Below are 13,857 nucleotides of genomic sequence, written 5' to 3'. Positions count from 1 at the left end.
GTGCATCAAGTACCCTATCTTTTTGTATCCTCCCTAAAATGTGTTGAATAAAACTATTGCTTTTGAGTTGCTGTAACCCGTCCTGAACCTTTTGCTGAAAAGCAGGCAGGAAAGACAAAAATAAAATAGATCAATAATGACGTGTCCCCAAAACGAAGATAACAGACATGCAAAAAATGCCTGCTTTTTCTCATCCTGGGTGTTACTGTAGCACTGGAATGGAACCCATAAGCAGAAGAGGCTGTCAACAGGTTACGAACAGTGCAAATGACTAGATCAAAGCAGGTTCCTGGCCAATTTCATTAGGCATGCAGCTATTATATGCAGCTATAGAAAGAGAAAAACTGCTAAATATCTTGGTAACTCAAGCTCATGATGTGCTCTGGTAGGACAGGTATTATTTTAATTAGATCACTTCATTAGGTTTTCTGAAGAGTTTACTAGAAATATTACACATCACAGCTTAAATTATTTTAGTAATTTGTGTTCAGAAGCAAATTCTACTTACGGCAAGTTTTTCTTCCTCCTCATTTTCACTGTGCCATTCTGCTTCTGCCTCTGTGGGTTCAGCACCACCAGTGATAAAATCCCTTCTCTGTGTAATTAATATAAAAATTGTAGACAAGTTAGAACATACTAAGGTTATCCAAGAGCACTGGAGAGCACTGTGGAAAATGGATCAACAATGGTGGTTCCCATTGTATGCTCAAATGAGTTAAGGAACTGTATAAACTACTATCTCAGAAGTATTAGGAATATGCTTCATTTTTTTAAATCTAACATCCAAATGACTTTATCATCAAACAATATCTGAGTGTGACTTAGGTTTCTGGTATTTTAGATACTCTAACCAAGGTACAGGGCAACAAATATCCTTTGAACATTGTAAATTAAAGTAAAAAGAAAAGAAAACAGTTACTTTAGCTGAACAAAAACTAAATACACTATAATGCCTAAAAAGAGAAAATGAAGTGCAGGTTACAGCTGTGTAGCTGCTGAACAGTTCAAACATGAAATTGACCAGGATCAGAAGAATCCTGAATAACTATACCATAAATGAATACCAGTATTCTAAATGCCAAAATAATTAATTATAGAATTAAGACTTAACAGTAAAGCCCTAATATAGTTATTGCTTTAGGTAAAGGCTACTAACAGCAGGAACATGAGTTTTATATATCTAGCAGCTGTCTTAGAGGGACCACTCTGCCTATTGTTCTCACCTTCCTTTTGTCAACACATGCTAAACACACACCTAAGTAGTCAGGCTTTGAGAACACTTCGGATAGCTATATGCAAGTTCTCATGATATAGATGACAGAAATAAAATAGCAACCAAACAGTGTAAAGAACAACCCAGTTTTAGCCCCCTCGCAATGATAGGAGCTGTTACAATTGCAGGAAGATGAGGCATAGTTCCACTAATATTAGTTAAGACTGCAAGGAAATTTACATGCCTTACCTTATCAAAGAGAGGCTGGTACAGGGCTGCATATTTTCGCTCTAAATCATGAACTTCTTCATAAAATTTAGCTTCTATATGGGCACATTTCACCTGAAGCTGTTTCAAGGCATCAATTCTTCTTTTTACTGCTTTTGGTAAGCTAGGAACAAAATTATTTAGAATTTACATAGCAGCAGCATCTAGCTTCCTCCACATAATAAGATTTTCACTACTTTCCAAGTATCTCCAGAATTCAGAGAAATTTCCTGTCCCTCTCTAAGGCTGGAGGCTTTCCTTAACCTCAGGCTGAGCTTGCCAAATCAAATTAACAAATGTACCTAATAGTGGCAAGTGCATTTTTAGACCAGTGAATCTTTTACTTGTGACAAGTGGTGTTTCTCATTCTTACGTTTCAATGTAGCTGGAAGGAGTGTGAGGTGCATTATCAAGTCGCTCCTGTAAAGCTGCCAAGACTTGTGGATTCTGCATTACCTGGTCTGCTAACTTTTCTGTAAAAGAAGAGTTTAAACAAATCTCACTATAACGGTATAATTTTATTAGGCATTTATTTTGGCATCATTTCCACATAAAATTCAAACCAGGGAATTCTTAGATAGGGTATTGTGCTCCCAAAGGAACAATGAATCTATCTGGAAATATAAGACGTTCAAATTACAAAAGCTGTGGATGATGGAAATAAGATGACATTGAAGAAAAGCTCTTCAGAGGTACAAAGTACAGGTCAAAAGCTACCCATTCATTCAAGTTCCCTTATTGTCCCCAGCAACTTAAGCTGCATTTCTTTGGAATTTTAAGCAATTCTATCCCTGAAGGCCCAGAGCACAAAACAGAACATGTAATCAAAACAGATTTCTTACTCTGGGGCCAGGATTAAAGAACCATCCCTATTCATACCCAGCATCAACTAGTTGCCCAAATATGAAGATATTATCTCAGTTCCTGAAAAGATATGAATTCCAGAGAAAATGTGCAAACCTGGCAAGCAGTCTTCAAGAGCCTTCTGATTTAGACCTTTGATGTATATGCAACATAACAGAAGGCACAAGGAAGTTCTTGGCATACCCTTTAAGACAGTGGTCACAGCTCCTGCTGTTCTGCCATCTCTGTCCACTAAAACATAACTTTTACCTAATCAGGAAAAGGTGCAGGAAGGAGCTATACACAAAAACCAGGATAGGATGCACAGCAGCAGCATAATTTCTCTCACTTTCAGAGCTTTTAAAGGGATAAAAACAATCTCTGGAAACCCTAACCACACACTCATTCTGCATTTTAATATACTTTTGAAACATAGTATTTTAATCAGTTACCTTTTTTATCACCGGTACCTTTAGCAGCTTCCACAGAATCTGAGGCAGCATCTTCTGTTTTACTGCAAAAACATATTTGAGAGATATTTGCATAATATAATATAACTTAAATCAAGTAAGATTTGGTAAATGGGGTGGATCCAGGGTAATGCTCACTGGAATGCCACTCAAACTGAGTGGTTGGGAGAAGGACTAAAAAGCAGAACTTTTAATGATGCCTCCTTTCCTCTGTAGTCCATTGTTCCAAAGGGCTGCCCTTCTATTCATGACAGGATAAGTTCTGGATCCAACCCAATGTAAACTGGTATTTTAAAAATTAGTAAAGATATCAATTTCTTGTTGGCAGTTTTGACACTCAAATGAACCTGTACAATAGGCACTTAAAAATAAATCAGATTTTCAATTTTCCATTACTTTTGCCAAGACTGTACACAGGATAAAGGCTAAAGATGCTGTTAGGTGAATTATACTGCATTCTAGGTGTGTTTGGAAAGATTCCCATGACACATATTTCCAAACAGCTTGCCAGGAGAATTTCATTGGTTACGAATCACTATTTCTAAATTTCCAACTTGAAAAGGCAATTGGAGAAAATTAAACTGTAACCCTTGTATAAAGATCTATTTGGCACCTAGCTTATACAGTGGTGCCCCGCAAGACGAAGGCCTCGCAAGACGAAAAACCCGCTAGACGAAAGGGTTTTCCATTTTGGAGGCGCTTCGCAAAACGAATTTCCCTATGGGCTTGCTTCGCAAGAAGAAAGCCCATAGGGAAATCTCCGGGGACCTCTTTTAAATGCTAGCGGTGGGGAGCAAAGCCTTTCCCCCCCCTCCGGCCTTCAGAAGAGGTCCAGGAAGGCCGGCGGGGGCCGAAAGGCTTTGCTCCCCACCGCCAGCATTTTAAAAGCAGTCCGGGATAGCAGGGAAGCGCTTCCCGCTATCCCGGATGGCTTTTGAAGGCAGGCGGCGGGGGGGGGGAGCAAAGACTTTCGCCCCCCACCGGCCTTCAGAAGAGGTCCTGGACCTCTTCTGAAGGCGGGCGGGGGGCAAAAGTCTTTGCTCCCCCCCTGCCTGCCTTCCGGGAGAGCAGAGAAACGCAGCGCTGCGTTTCTCCGCTCTCCCGGGAAGGCCGGTGGGGGGCGAAAGTCTTTGTCCCCCCTGCCTGCCTTCCCGGGGGCTTTTAAATCGCCCCGGGACAGCAGATAATTCCTCCACCGTCCCGGGGCGATTTTAAAATGCTGGCGGGCAGCAGCGCTGCCGCCCGCCAGCATTTTAAGATCACCCCAGACAGCGGAGAAGTCCTCCGCTGTCCCGGGGTTTTTAAAATGCTGGTGGGCGGCAGCGAAGGCTTCGCGGGCAGCAGCGCTGCCGCCCGCCAGCATTTTAAAATCGCCCCGGGAAGGCTCCGCTGTCCCAGGGGCTTTTAAAATGCTGGGGGACGGCAGCGAAGGCTTCGCTGCCGCCCGCCAGCATTTTAAGACCGCCCCGGGAAGGCAGGCGGGGGGGAGCAAAGACTTTCGCCCCCCACCGGCCTTCAGAAGAGGTCGGGGGACAGACTGTCCCCGGACCTGGTCTGAAGGCGGTTTCCATAGGAACGCATTAATTGATTTTTAATGCATTCCTATGGGAAACCGTGCTTCGCAAGACGAAAAACTCGCAAGACGAAAAGACTCTTGCGAGGCACCACTGTATATCAAAGTTTCTAAAACTGGATGTGGCTCACATACATCATTTGAATAGCAATGCCCTGGGAGGGGGGATGGCCCCCTCAAATATTTTACTGAGGGGGCTGAAGGGATCTTGCTCCTTAGGAGTTGGCTCCTATGGCACACAGTATGGATGCCTCAAGAGACAGACAAATCAGGAGTTTGTGGCATGCCAGGGCAGGAGCAACGAAACCTAGTGTGCCTATCTAAGACAGAATGAGCTCCACCTGCCACTCCAGTGCAGGACTGCATTCCATTCCATAGCTCAAAGCCACACCCCTTCCCACCGGCCTTCACATTTCTAATTAAGACCAGAAGGAAACACATCATAAAACATGAGGAATTGCATATTTAACTGTACTGTACCCTGGAGTTGCACTCTTATATTTTCAGTTGGATTTTTGTACACCTGCCAAGAAGTTGGACCACTACTGTTTCAGGACCTATTCTTCCTCTCTTGCTTTGTGAATAGTAGTTTGGCTATAACGCTAGTACACAATTTGAAGCACAGGTTCTAAAAATTCTCAGTAAGCTTCCCATGGGTAACTAAGAACAAAACAAAAAAAAAACCTTAGTAGGAAGGACCCACATGTTCTATGTTTTAAGGGTATCAAGAATGTACAATGCACCATAAACTGACCATCACTCCCTGACACAACATGACCCAGTAACAGGGCTACACAGACCAACCAATTTCACACAGATTAGAAGAAAAAAAAAGCACAAACATTTTCAATTATATATTTTCAGAAATGTTTAATGCTTTTCAATTGTGTTGTTTTGCTGTTTAGTCATTTGCAGTGCTCCTCTGGGAAGAAAGGCAGGATATAAACTTAATAAATGGTAATCATCTCCTGACTCATTAGAGGGACCACGTCTTAACCAAAGAAAATCAGTATAGAAAATATGTTTTATTAAGTCCAGTGAAAGATTTTCTCAAGTACAGGGAACTCCCCATTTGCATAGTGGTTGTGCCGAAAACACTGCATGTGTCAGTGATCACACATCAATCAGACAAGCGCAAAACGTTTGCCACTAATTCTTCTAATTTTCAGGACTTTTCAGAACCTACCTGTTATCTGCCATCTGTGAGATCTTTTATCCACCTGTAAGACAATGCAAAGAATTTAAAAGTATGCTGATATGTTTCCAAAGCAACTTTCATGGAATAGTATTATTTTTGTATATTATTTTTACTAATAGCCAATTACAGCATAAACCACTTCTGAATCACATTTAAAAATGGTTTCAACCATCTTGTATTATGGAATGGACTTGCTTTTAGAAGTTGAAATACATTTCTCTCTGTTATTTTCCACTGAAAGCCTATTGAATTGGGCTTAGCAGACTAAAAGTCAATCCTAGAATGTGTAAGATATATGGTTTCCCCCCCTTCGTTAACAAACATCCAAACAACAATAGCATAAACTAAAATCCCTACGTTATATGGTAGTTCATATATTTCATTTTTGCAATACTAGAGGTAGAACTTATTTAGCCAATCACAATTTTTGAAAAAAGCTTAAATGAACTTAGAGCTTGAATAAATGCATCATTGTACATAGCAGAGTTGCCCTCTATTCTCTATTACTTTTGTAATGTATATAGATCAAATATCTCTATACTGACATCTGCAAGGAGTTGCTGCTCTTAACTGCATTCTAAGAAATGTAACTTTAAGAACTTGTGCTTAAGCATGCTTTTCATTCCTCCCTCCATTTTTTTTCCTTGTAAATAAATAAAATGAATCATTTGCAAGTGTTGAAGAGAGAAACTCAAGAAATTACTCCTGTGGGCAGGATCAGAAGCAAAAGTGAGTGAAATAATGGGTGCAACTCTTGCTTTGTACAGTAGGGATACATTCCAACTACACAGAAGTTGGGGGTTTCTATACAAACACATGCCTCCATCCAGGCAAGGAAGCAGTATTGTCATTGTTATGCATTTGAGAGTCATGGCCTAGGCTACAGGCATGTATGGGGAACCTTTGGCATGCAAGTCAATCTTAGTCTGAGAGGCTATCTCCCCAAAACCACACCCATCTGTCAAGCAACTGGTATCACTCTATTGCAGAGTTTTTCAAACTTTTCATGTTGGTGACACACTTTTCAGACACATATCATTTCAGGACACAGTAATTCAGTTTTATTAGCAAACCAGAGGTTAAACTAACCCCTTATAAGAGTCTTAGCATGACACACCTATACACTGCAGCCAACACACTAATGTGTCACGACACTTTTTTCCAAGTGATTTTTTATTGTTTTCCTTACATATTCTTTTCCACCAAATTGTAATAGCACCATACATTCCCTTTGACTCTGCCGAGTCGTGACCCCCCCTCCCTCCCTACTTTTGTAGATTCTTACCTACTTCTGCCCACAAGATCACATGACAAACTGAAAAGCAGGTAAGAGCAAAAATCTGAAAGAGCCACTCATTTGGGAAAAAGCTATTCATCACAAATCTGGGCCAGCTCACTGTTTCATAAATTTAAGATGAAGTATTTCTGACTTATGGTCAGAAAGATTAAGAAAACAGCTAAACATGCAGGAGTGATCGGAGCAACAGTTACTGCAACAATACTAAAACTATACTTTACACCCAATATGAGGCTGCTGAAAGAGTCCTCTCTCTCAAGTTCTCCCTGTCTTCCCATTTAGGATAATTTATTCCATGTTGTGTCAATATAATACTCTGAGTTTCTGCCTTGCATGTTACTGGCATTAGCTGGGAGGGTGGAGAGGTGACAGACAATGTAATGACTGCATTAAATGGGATATGGATGAAGGATGGTGGGGAGAGAAGAACTTGATATGGGGCTGCAATTTTTGGCAGCAGTCCTGTGTCATGTGCAACATGTAGTTATGACCTCTGTAACAGAGCAAAATACCTACTTCAAAGATATAAAATATTAGAAGTACCACTTAGAAGCCCAGAAGACAAACATCAGAATATTTAACCATAATCACAACTTATAAGCAACCTCTAAAGATATGTAGCCTGCAAAGGTAGTTGAATTAAAGTTTACTGAATGGTCAATATATGGGACATAATTAAAAATAAAGGCACTTTACGTGAAGTTGCTATCAAATAATAAGACAAAGTTTGACCAATTCAGTCAGCAATAGATTGTTTCATAGATGGAATGCTAAATTCTACTTTGACTTTCCCCCATCATTATCCACACTGACAGCCAGTGTGTTATAGTGATTATAGAGTGTTGGACTAGGACCCATGAGACTAGGGTTCAAATCCCCACTATGTCATGAAGCTCACTGGGTGACTGTGGGCTAGTCACCGCCGCTCAGTGGGTTGTTGCGGGAATTATTTGAGGAGCGGGGAGAACCATGTAGGCCACCTTGAGGTCCTTGGACAAAAAGATGGGACATAAAATGCAATAAATAATAAAAATAAATACAATAAATAAAATATCCATAGAATAACATTAAAACTACACAAAGTAGTTTAAAGAAAAATGTTAAGTGACAATGTGTATTAACACCAAATTCTCGGTCATGTGAGGTAGAACACAATGCTTTTATAAGCATGTTTTCACCAACAGCAACAGTCAACAAATTCCAAAAACACTTGCAGAAGTATTTCAGCAAGGTGAATTGCCAGAAATCTGTAGGATTATGGTTATAATGTATATTAAATTAGATATCAGTCAACATGACCATATTTCAAAACTTTTATAAAGCAGACCCACAAACAAAACATGTTGTGTAGTGAATTGTCCTACTGTGAATGGAAGGGCTCTTTCCATTTACAGATGGGACCTTCTTCCTCCAGCTCCTCACAACACTTCCCACCATGTTTTGGAGGGGCCCCCAACCTTCTGCAGAATATTCAGGTGGTACAGAGGAATGAAAGTATTGGCAGGAATTGCTTCCACTCCCTCCTCTGATGGGATCATCTTATGGTGGGAGTTCTACTCATGGAAATCCTGAACACAACTCGGTCCTCATAGGTAATCAAGTTATACTTAATGTTATGTAAGTGCCATAGTCCTTCACAGTAACTGTCCTGAATACCACCAACCAACAACATGGTGATCAACAAGATACCTGAAATCTACTAATTTCATTTGCTTACTCATTTCAGAATTACTTTGTAAACGTGTAGAACTGAGACAGATTTTCTGCAATGTCCCTAGTGGAATTTGTAGCCAACAAGGGCTTGTTTGAACTAGGCCTTTTAAGGATCATATGCACATGTTTAGCAGAAGATGTAAACTTACATCTGTCTTTACTGCTATGCAACAAAATTAGCCACTTTATCTCAAAGAGTAACTGACAGCAAGTTGTAAGCAAAATATAATTTAGTTTCCAACCAATATTAATTTGGTTTTCAACAAAGGACTGACAGTTCTTTCTTTTCTTCCTTGCCCCATCAGTTACAATAGTACATACTTATTAAAAAGCCAGTCAAGTATGCAAAGAATTATACCTAAGAAGCAAGAGCATTTTAAGAGACCATCTACACTGTCAGTCGAAAATAATTAAAGAAAACTGCTGGTAAGTGTCTATATTTTGGGAGCCTTCCAAAAGTGGATTATTTGTTATAATTAATGCAACCACAGTTAAACTACAAGATTTGCATCTTGTTTCATCAAGTCTTGTAGACTGGGCTCCTCTGGGAGGAAGGGCAGGATATACACTGAATACATACATACAACTACTAATTATTACTATTCATATGAACGAGAGAAGGACTGCAGTTCAGTTGTAGAACATCTGCTTTGCACCCAGAAGGTCCCAAATTCAACTATCAGCATTTCCAGGTGGAGCTGGGAATATCGCATCTGAAACCCTGAAGAGCTACAGCCAATTAGAAATAAATGTGCAAAACAAACTAAATGGCCTGACTCCATATTTTATTTCATAACATCTATATACTGCTTGACTGTACCACAAAACCCCTCAAATTGGTTTAAGATCTAAGATAGCTGTTTAAGTTTACTCAGATATAATTCCATAATGTTTAATGGGGCTTGTGCACACTTATTGGAGAGCATCTGTCATGAAGTGAAATTTAATTCTTATAATGTATAGGAGCTCATGGCTATCCAGCTGCAGTTGACTTCAACTCCTATCAATCCCCTGAGTATTCAAATAGGAGGAATCAAGATGAAGCAATGGTAAATAGGAGCAAACGTTTGCAAACTAACAGGGGAAAGAATCCGTATGCTAAGGAACACGAACAGTAGTCATGCTGAGATTCTACTACAGGAAGATTTCAACCCATATGGTGTTATTGTGTACACAATTCATTACTGAATATTATCTTCCACAATGCCACCTATTTTTGAAGGAATGGGTTTCTGTGCAGTAAGTTTAAAACTGACTCAACCCCCCCCTTTTCTTTTCTTTTCTTTCTTTCTTTTTTTTGACTGAGTTTCACATTGTTCAGCTAGGTGTTACATTTAAAAGTTTGTCCGAGCTGACTGACCAGTCCAGCATGATGAAACTTGCGTCCCCAAGGTCTTGCATTTATCAGACTCTTTCAAAACTTGCATCAAGTGCGAGTCAATTATCTTTCTAAGCCTGGAAGATGGTGCGGCCCCTGCAATAAGAGCTACAAGTAGCGATGCCAAACCACAAAGGAAAATTATGGCTTCCGTTACAGAACTTGCAGTCAGAAACCCTCGGGCAGGAACAAAACTATGTGTTCTCTATACCAGTGTTTCCCAACCGGTGTTCCGCGGCACACTAGTGTGCCGCGAGACGTTGCCTGGTGTGCCGTGGGAGGGAGGCGGGCAAGTCGGGCGGCGAGAGGCCTTAGGCGCCCTGCAGAAAGGCGTCCTCTTTGTGGGTGGGTTCTCCCCCCTCCCTTAGCGCATCGTATTTAGTTGGGGATTCTGGAGAGGGGGGCGGGGGCGCGCTGGCCCCGAGCGGAACAGACGCGCCGTCGTCCCCACCTCCCTCTCCTCAGTAGCTCCGAGCCGACTGACTGAGGGTGGGACGCGGCCAGCGGCGTCCTCTCTCTCTCTCTCTCTCTCTCTCTCCGCCTCCCAGCACCGCTTTTCCCGAGGCGCGCGCGCGCCTAAGGCTGAATGGGAGCAGCCTGGAGGCTTGGCGGCCTCTCAGCGGCTCATGACGGGCGTCCCCGAGGCGGGAGGTGCTGAGCAGGGGCTCTGCGAGAGGGCGCGAGGGATGCGTGGTGGTGCCTGCGCGCGCGTGACTTAAGAGGGCGACCTGCTGCCTCTCCTCTCTCTCCTCTCTCTCCCCTCCCTCCCCTCATGGGCACGGAGTCCCCGGCACAGCTTGGCGCTACTACAGCTACAGCTGCTGCTGCTCCTGCTTGGATGAAGGCGGCTGCTTCTTCCTAACGCCCAGCCTCTGAGGGACCGCAGTCTCCCGCCCTCTTTTTTTGGGGGGGCGGGATGCTGAGGTAAAGGATCCCCTCGCGCGCGGGCGGGCATCTCTTTGGGCAGGGCTTGTTGTGAGGCTTAAGGTGGGGAGTGGGGAGGGGTTGCCGCTTGCGAGGGGAGGATTCATATTGTATTGGGCTGCGGTGTGGGCGACACGGCTCTCCAATGGCCAGCCCGCGGAGGAACATTGAGTTGGAGCATTTCGAGGAGAGGGACAAAAGGCGCACTGAATAAAGTATTTTATAATTTTTCATATTTCTGTTTACTTACTATTTCATAATAAAGTAATTATAAAATACTTTCTTTGTGTTTATTTGATTCCTATTAAAGAGAGTTACTTTATATATAGTCAATATAGGCACAGAGTTAATTTTTTAAACATTTTCTAATGGTGGTGTGCCTCGAGATTTTTTTCATGAAACAAGTGTGCCTTTGCCCAAAAAAGGTTGGGAAACACTGCTCTATACAGCGGGTGGGGGGAGGCTGAGAGGAAGAGAGGAGCAGTGACTAGAGGGCGCTGGCAGGAAAAACAAGGGCCTGCCAGGTTACATACTGCAGGGCCTACATCGGGAGAAAAAAAGGGGGGCGCTTTTCACGGTGTTTATCTATACGACAAGCCTTTCATAAGGCGCGCACACACGGCGCCAACTGACTTCCCCGCACCGCAACTCCCGCCCCCGTTTCCCACGGCACACCTTCCTAGATAGCCATTTTTAAAGCGGCGTGGCTTAGACAGCAGGACGGGAAGAGAAATCGCAGAGCACATGGCCGAGAAGAGGTACGGGAGAGAGAGGAAGCGATACGCGCGTGTGTGGATGAGCCCGGGGTCCGCCCTGAGGCGGCGGAAAAAAGCGGCTCTCCTCCCATCCGCCTGCGGCAACCCGTGTGAAGAATCGCCGCCAGAGAGCGAGGAAGCGCCTCGTCCGCCCCTTCGCTGAAGCGCCGCATCTCGGAGCCTTAATAGCCGCTCTGCCGCGCCCAGAGGCGAGGCCGCTCCTTAAAATGGTGCCCGTGCTGGGACCGGACTGCCCCACCCGCTCCCCTGCCTGTTTCCCCCCCGTCAGCCGGGCCTCGGCAGCACAACGGGGCCTGCTCGCCTTCCTCTCCGCCCTTCAGCCCGGGTGTGCAGCAGCAGCACAACAGGCCCGCTCCGCGCTGCGCCCCGCCTCGCCCGGGCCCAGCCCCCGCTATCCCCAACTCACCTGGCCCGGCCCTTGCGTCTCCTCACGCCCGCAATAGCAGCGCCCAGGCTGATCCTCTCACTCCGACTCACTCGGGGCTGCGCCGCCCTAAAGAAGACCGCCTCCCATTGGCCGACGCGACAGCGCCGCACGCAGTAAGAGCCGTTCGGATTGGCCTAGGCTTAGCGGCGGCCGCTGCTCCACACGCGGGACATGTTGACTTTCCGGCAGAAAGGGGATGAGCCAATCAGAGCGTGGGGAAGGTGGGAGAGCTCGCGCGTGCGCGGGACCGCTCTAAGCGCGAGAGAATTCTCCGATGCGGGGAAGGGGGCGAGGCGAGAGCAGTGGGGTGGGCGGGGCTTGTCCGGTGGAGCGAGGGAGGTGCTGGAACGCGCCGCGGCATTTAAAGGAGCAGGAGCTGTTTAAGGAAACAATGGGTGGGGAGGTGAAAGGGGCGGTCGGCTCTGCACTAACTTAATGCTTGCGTTTTGCCATGGCAACGTTTGTGATGGACAACATCTGAGCGCCTGGCGCCAAGCTAGAGCTAGTCGACTCTCACCTCGAGGCTGAGGGCGTTTTAAAGTGAAAGGGAGAGTATTGTGCCAGTGCTTCGACGCATAAGTAAATTTACTGGCAGGTAATTTAGTGGGAACCAGTGGCCCTTCCACTTGTGCTGGATTCCGCCCCCATCAGCTCCAGCCTTTACGTCATATAGTCAGGGATTATGGGAGCTGGATATCAGCAACAGTTCCCTACTCCCGTCTGAAAGGGACTGTGTGCTATGGTGACGGATAATGCAAGAAAGCATCAAGGAAAGAATAAACGTATTGCACATTTGTGCAGAATCACGTGTTCACATCCTGGCAAGAAATTACATTCGCAACTTCCTACCCTGAACATGCAGCGTTTTAGAAATCCATCACAGGCGTGTAAGACGGAACACAGTAATCCCCGCTGTGAAGTGTAATAACTTTGTAAAAAGTAGTTAATTCACAGATTCAAAGTTGGGCTTCTTGCTATGCGTGAGCATCACAAATGAACATGCAAATAGGCCCAAGGCCAACTTTACCATGAGTTCCAGAGGGTGCCAATATGTCTGATTTAGAATGAAACGCCATTGAAATTGACATAGGATTGGGCTGTGGTGACAGCTGCTGCAGGAGAAAGGGTTAGAAAACCCCTTGGGGCAGAAAGTTTCTCCTGCCATGCAGTGCCAACTCCAGATTGCAGAGGCAAGATGCCCTCAGAGCATCCCTTAAGGCAAGATGCCCTCAGAGCATCCAGCTATTTCAGTGCACACCTCACAGAGGCACAGGAAGCTGCCTTATAGCAAGTCAGAAAATTGGTTGTTCCAGCTCAGGTGTGGAGAACCCTTTTCAGGCTGAGGACCACATTTCCTTGTGGTCAACTTAACGGGGGCTGCATACGGCCAGAAGCAACAGTAGGCAGAGCGACTGATGTGCCTCAAGCCTACATTTCAGCCATGCAGAGCATGGCACACAACACCTATATTTTTGCCTTCCAGACAGGCAAAAGTACTCAAGGAAGGGGTGGTCTGGGGAAGAGTCCTGAGAGTCAAATGAAGAGGCCCAGAAGCCTGTATTTGGTCCCCGGGCCTTAGGCTCTTCATCCAGGCTCTAGCTCAATATTGTCTACACTGGCCAGCAGCAGCTCTCCATGGTTTCAAACCCGGGTCCCTTTCAGCTTTATCTGGACCTTCTGGGTTCAAGCAAGAGTAGGCAGGCAAGCAGGTGAGACGTTGGCTCACTTAACCACTCTGGAGAGAGCAGGCTGGCGAGGAGTTGCTGCATGCTTGCTTA

At 44.6% G+C, this 13,857-nt stretch overlaps 1 protein-coding gene across 3 annotated transcripts in view; it reads right to left on the bottom strand.

Annotated features, from left to right (window-relative positions):
• The window catches only part of NAP1L4 (nucleosome assembly protein 1 like 4), a 36,236-nt gene extending 23,838 nt beyond the window's left edge, over positions 1-12,398 (bottom strand). The window contains exons 1-6 of one of the 3 annotated variants that reach the window (XR_014560436.1): positions 12,059-12,268; positions 5,553-5,586; positions 2,776-2,837; positions 1,854-1,953; positions 1,463-1,604; positions 509-595 (exon numbers count right to left, since the gene is read on the bottom strand). Coding sequence is in view for 2 of the 3 variants with exons in the window: in XM_083723193.1 (XP_083579319.1) it covers positions 509-595; positions 1,463-1,604; positions 1,854-1,953; positions 2,776-2,837; positions 5,553-5,566 (405 nt within the window). In the remaining variant the exon portion in view is untranslated. Of the gene's footprint in view, positions 1-508; positions 596-1,462; positions 1,605-1,853; positions 1,954-2,775; positions 2,838-5,552; positions 5,587-12,058 lie in introns of all 3 variants that reach the window. The other 2 variants (XM_083723193.1, XM_083723194.1) reach the window with 2 other exon arrangements.
• Positions 12,399-13,857: the final 1,459 nt, after the last annotated feature.

Source organism: Podarcis gaigeae (genome assembly GCF_964106915.1).
Source record: "Podarcis gaigeae genome assembly, chromosome: 1".
Lineage (NCBI taxonomy): Eukaryota > Metazoa > Chordata > Lepidosauria > Squamata > Lacertidae > Podarcis > Podarcis gaigeae.
The sequence above is the reverse complement of the archived record's forward strand: the minus strand, read 5'-3'. Positions and strand labels throughout refer to the sequence as shown.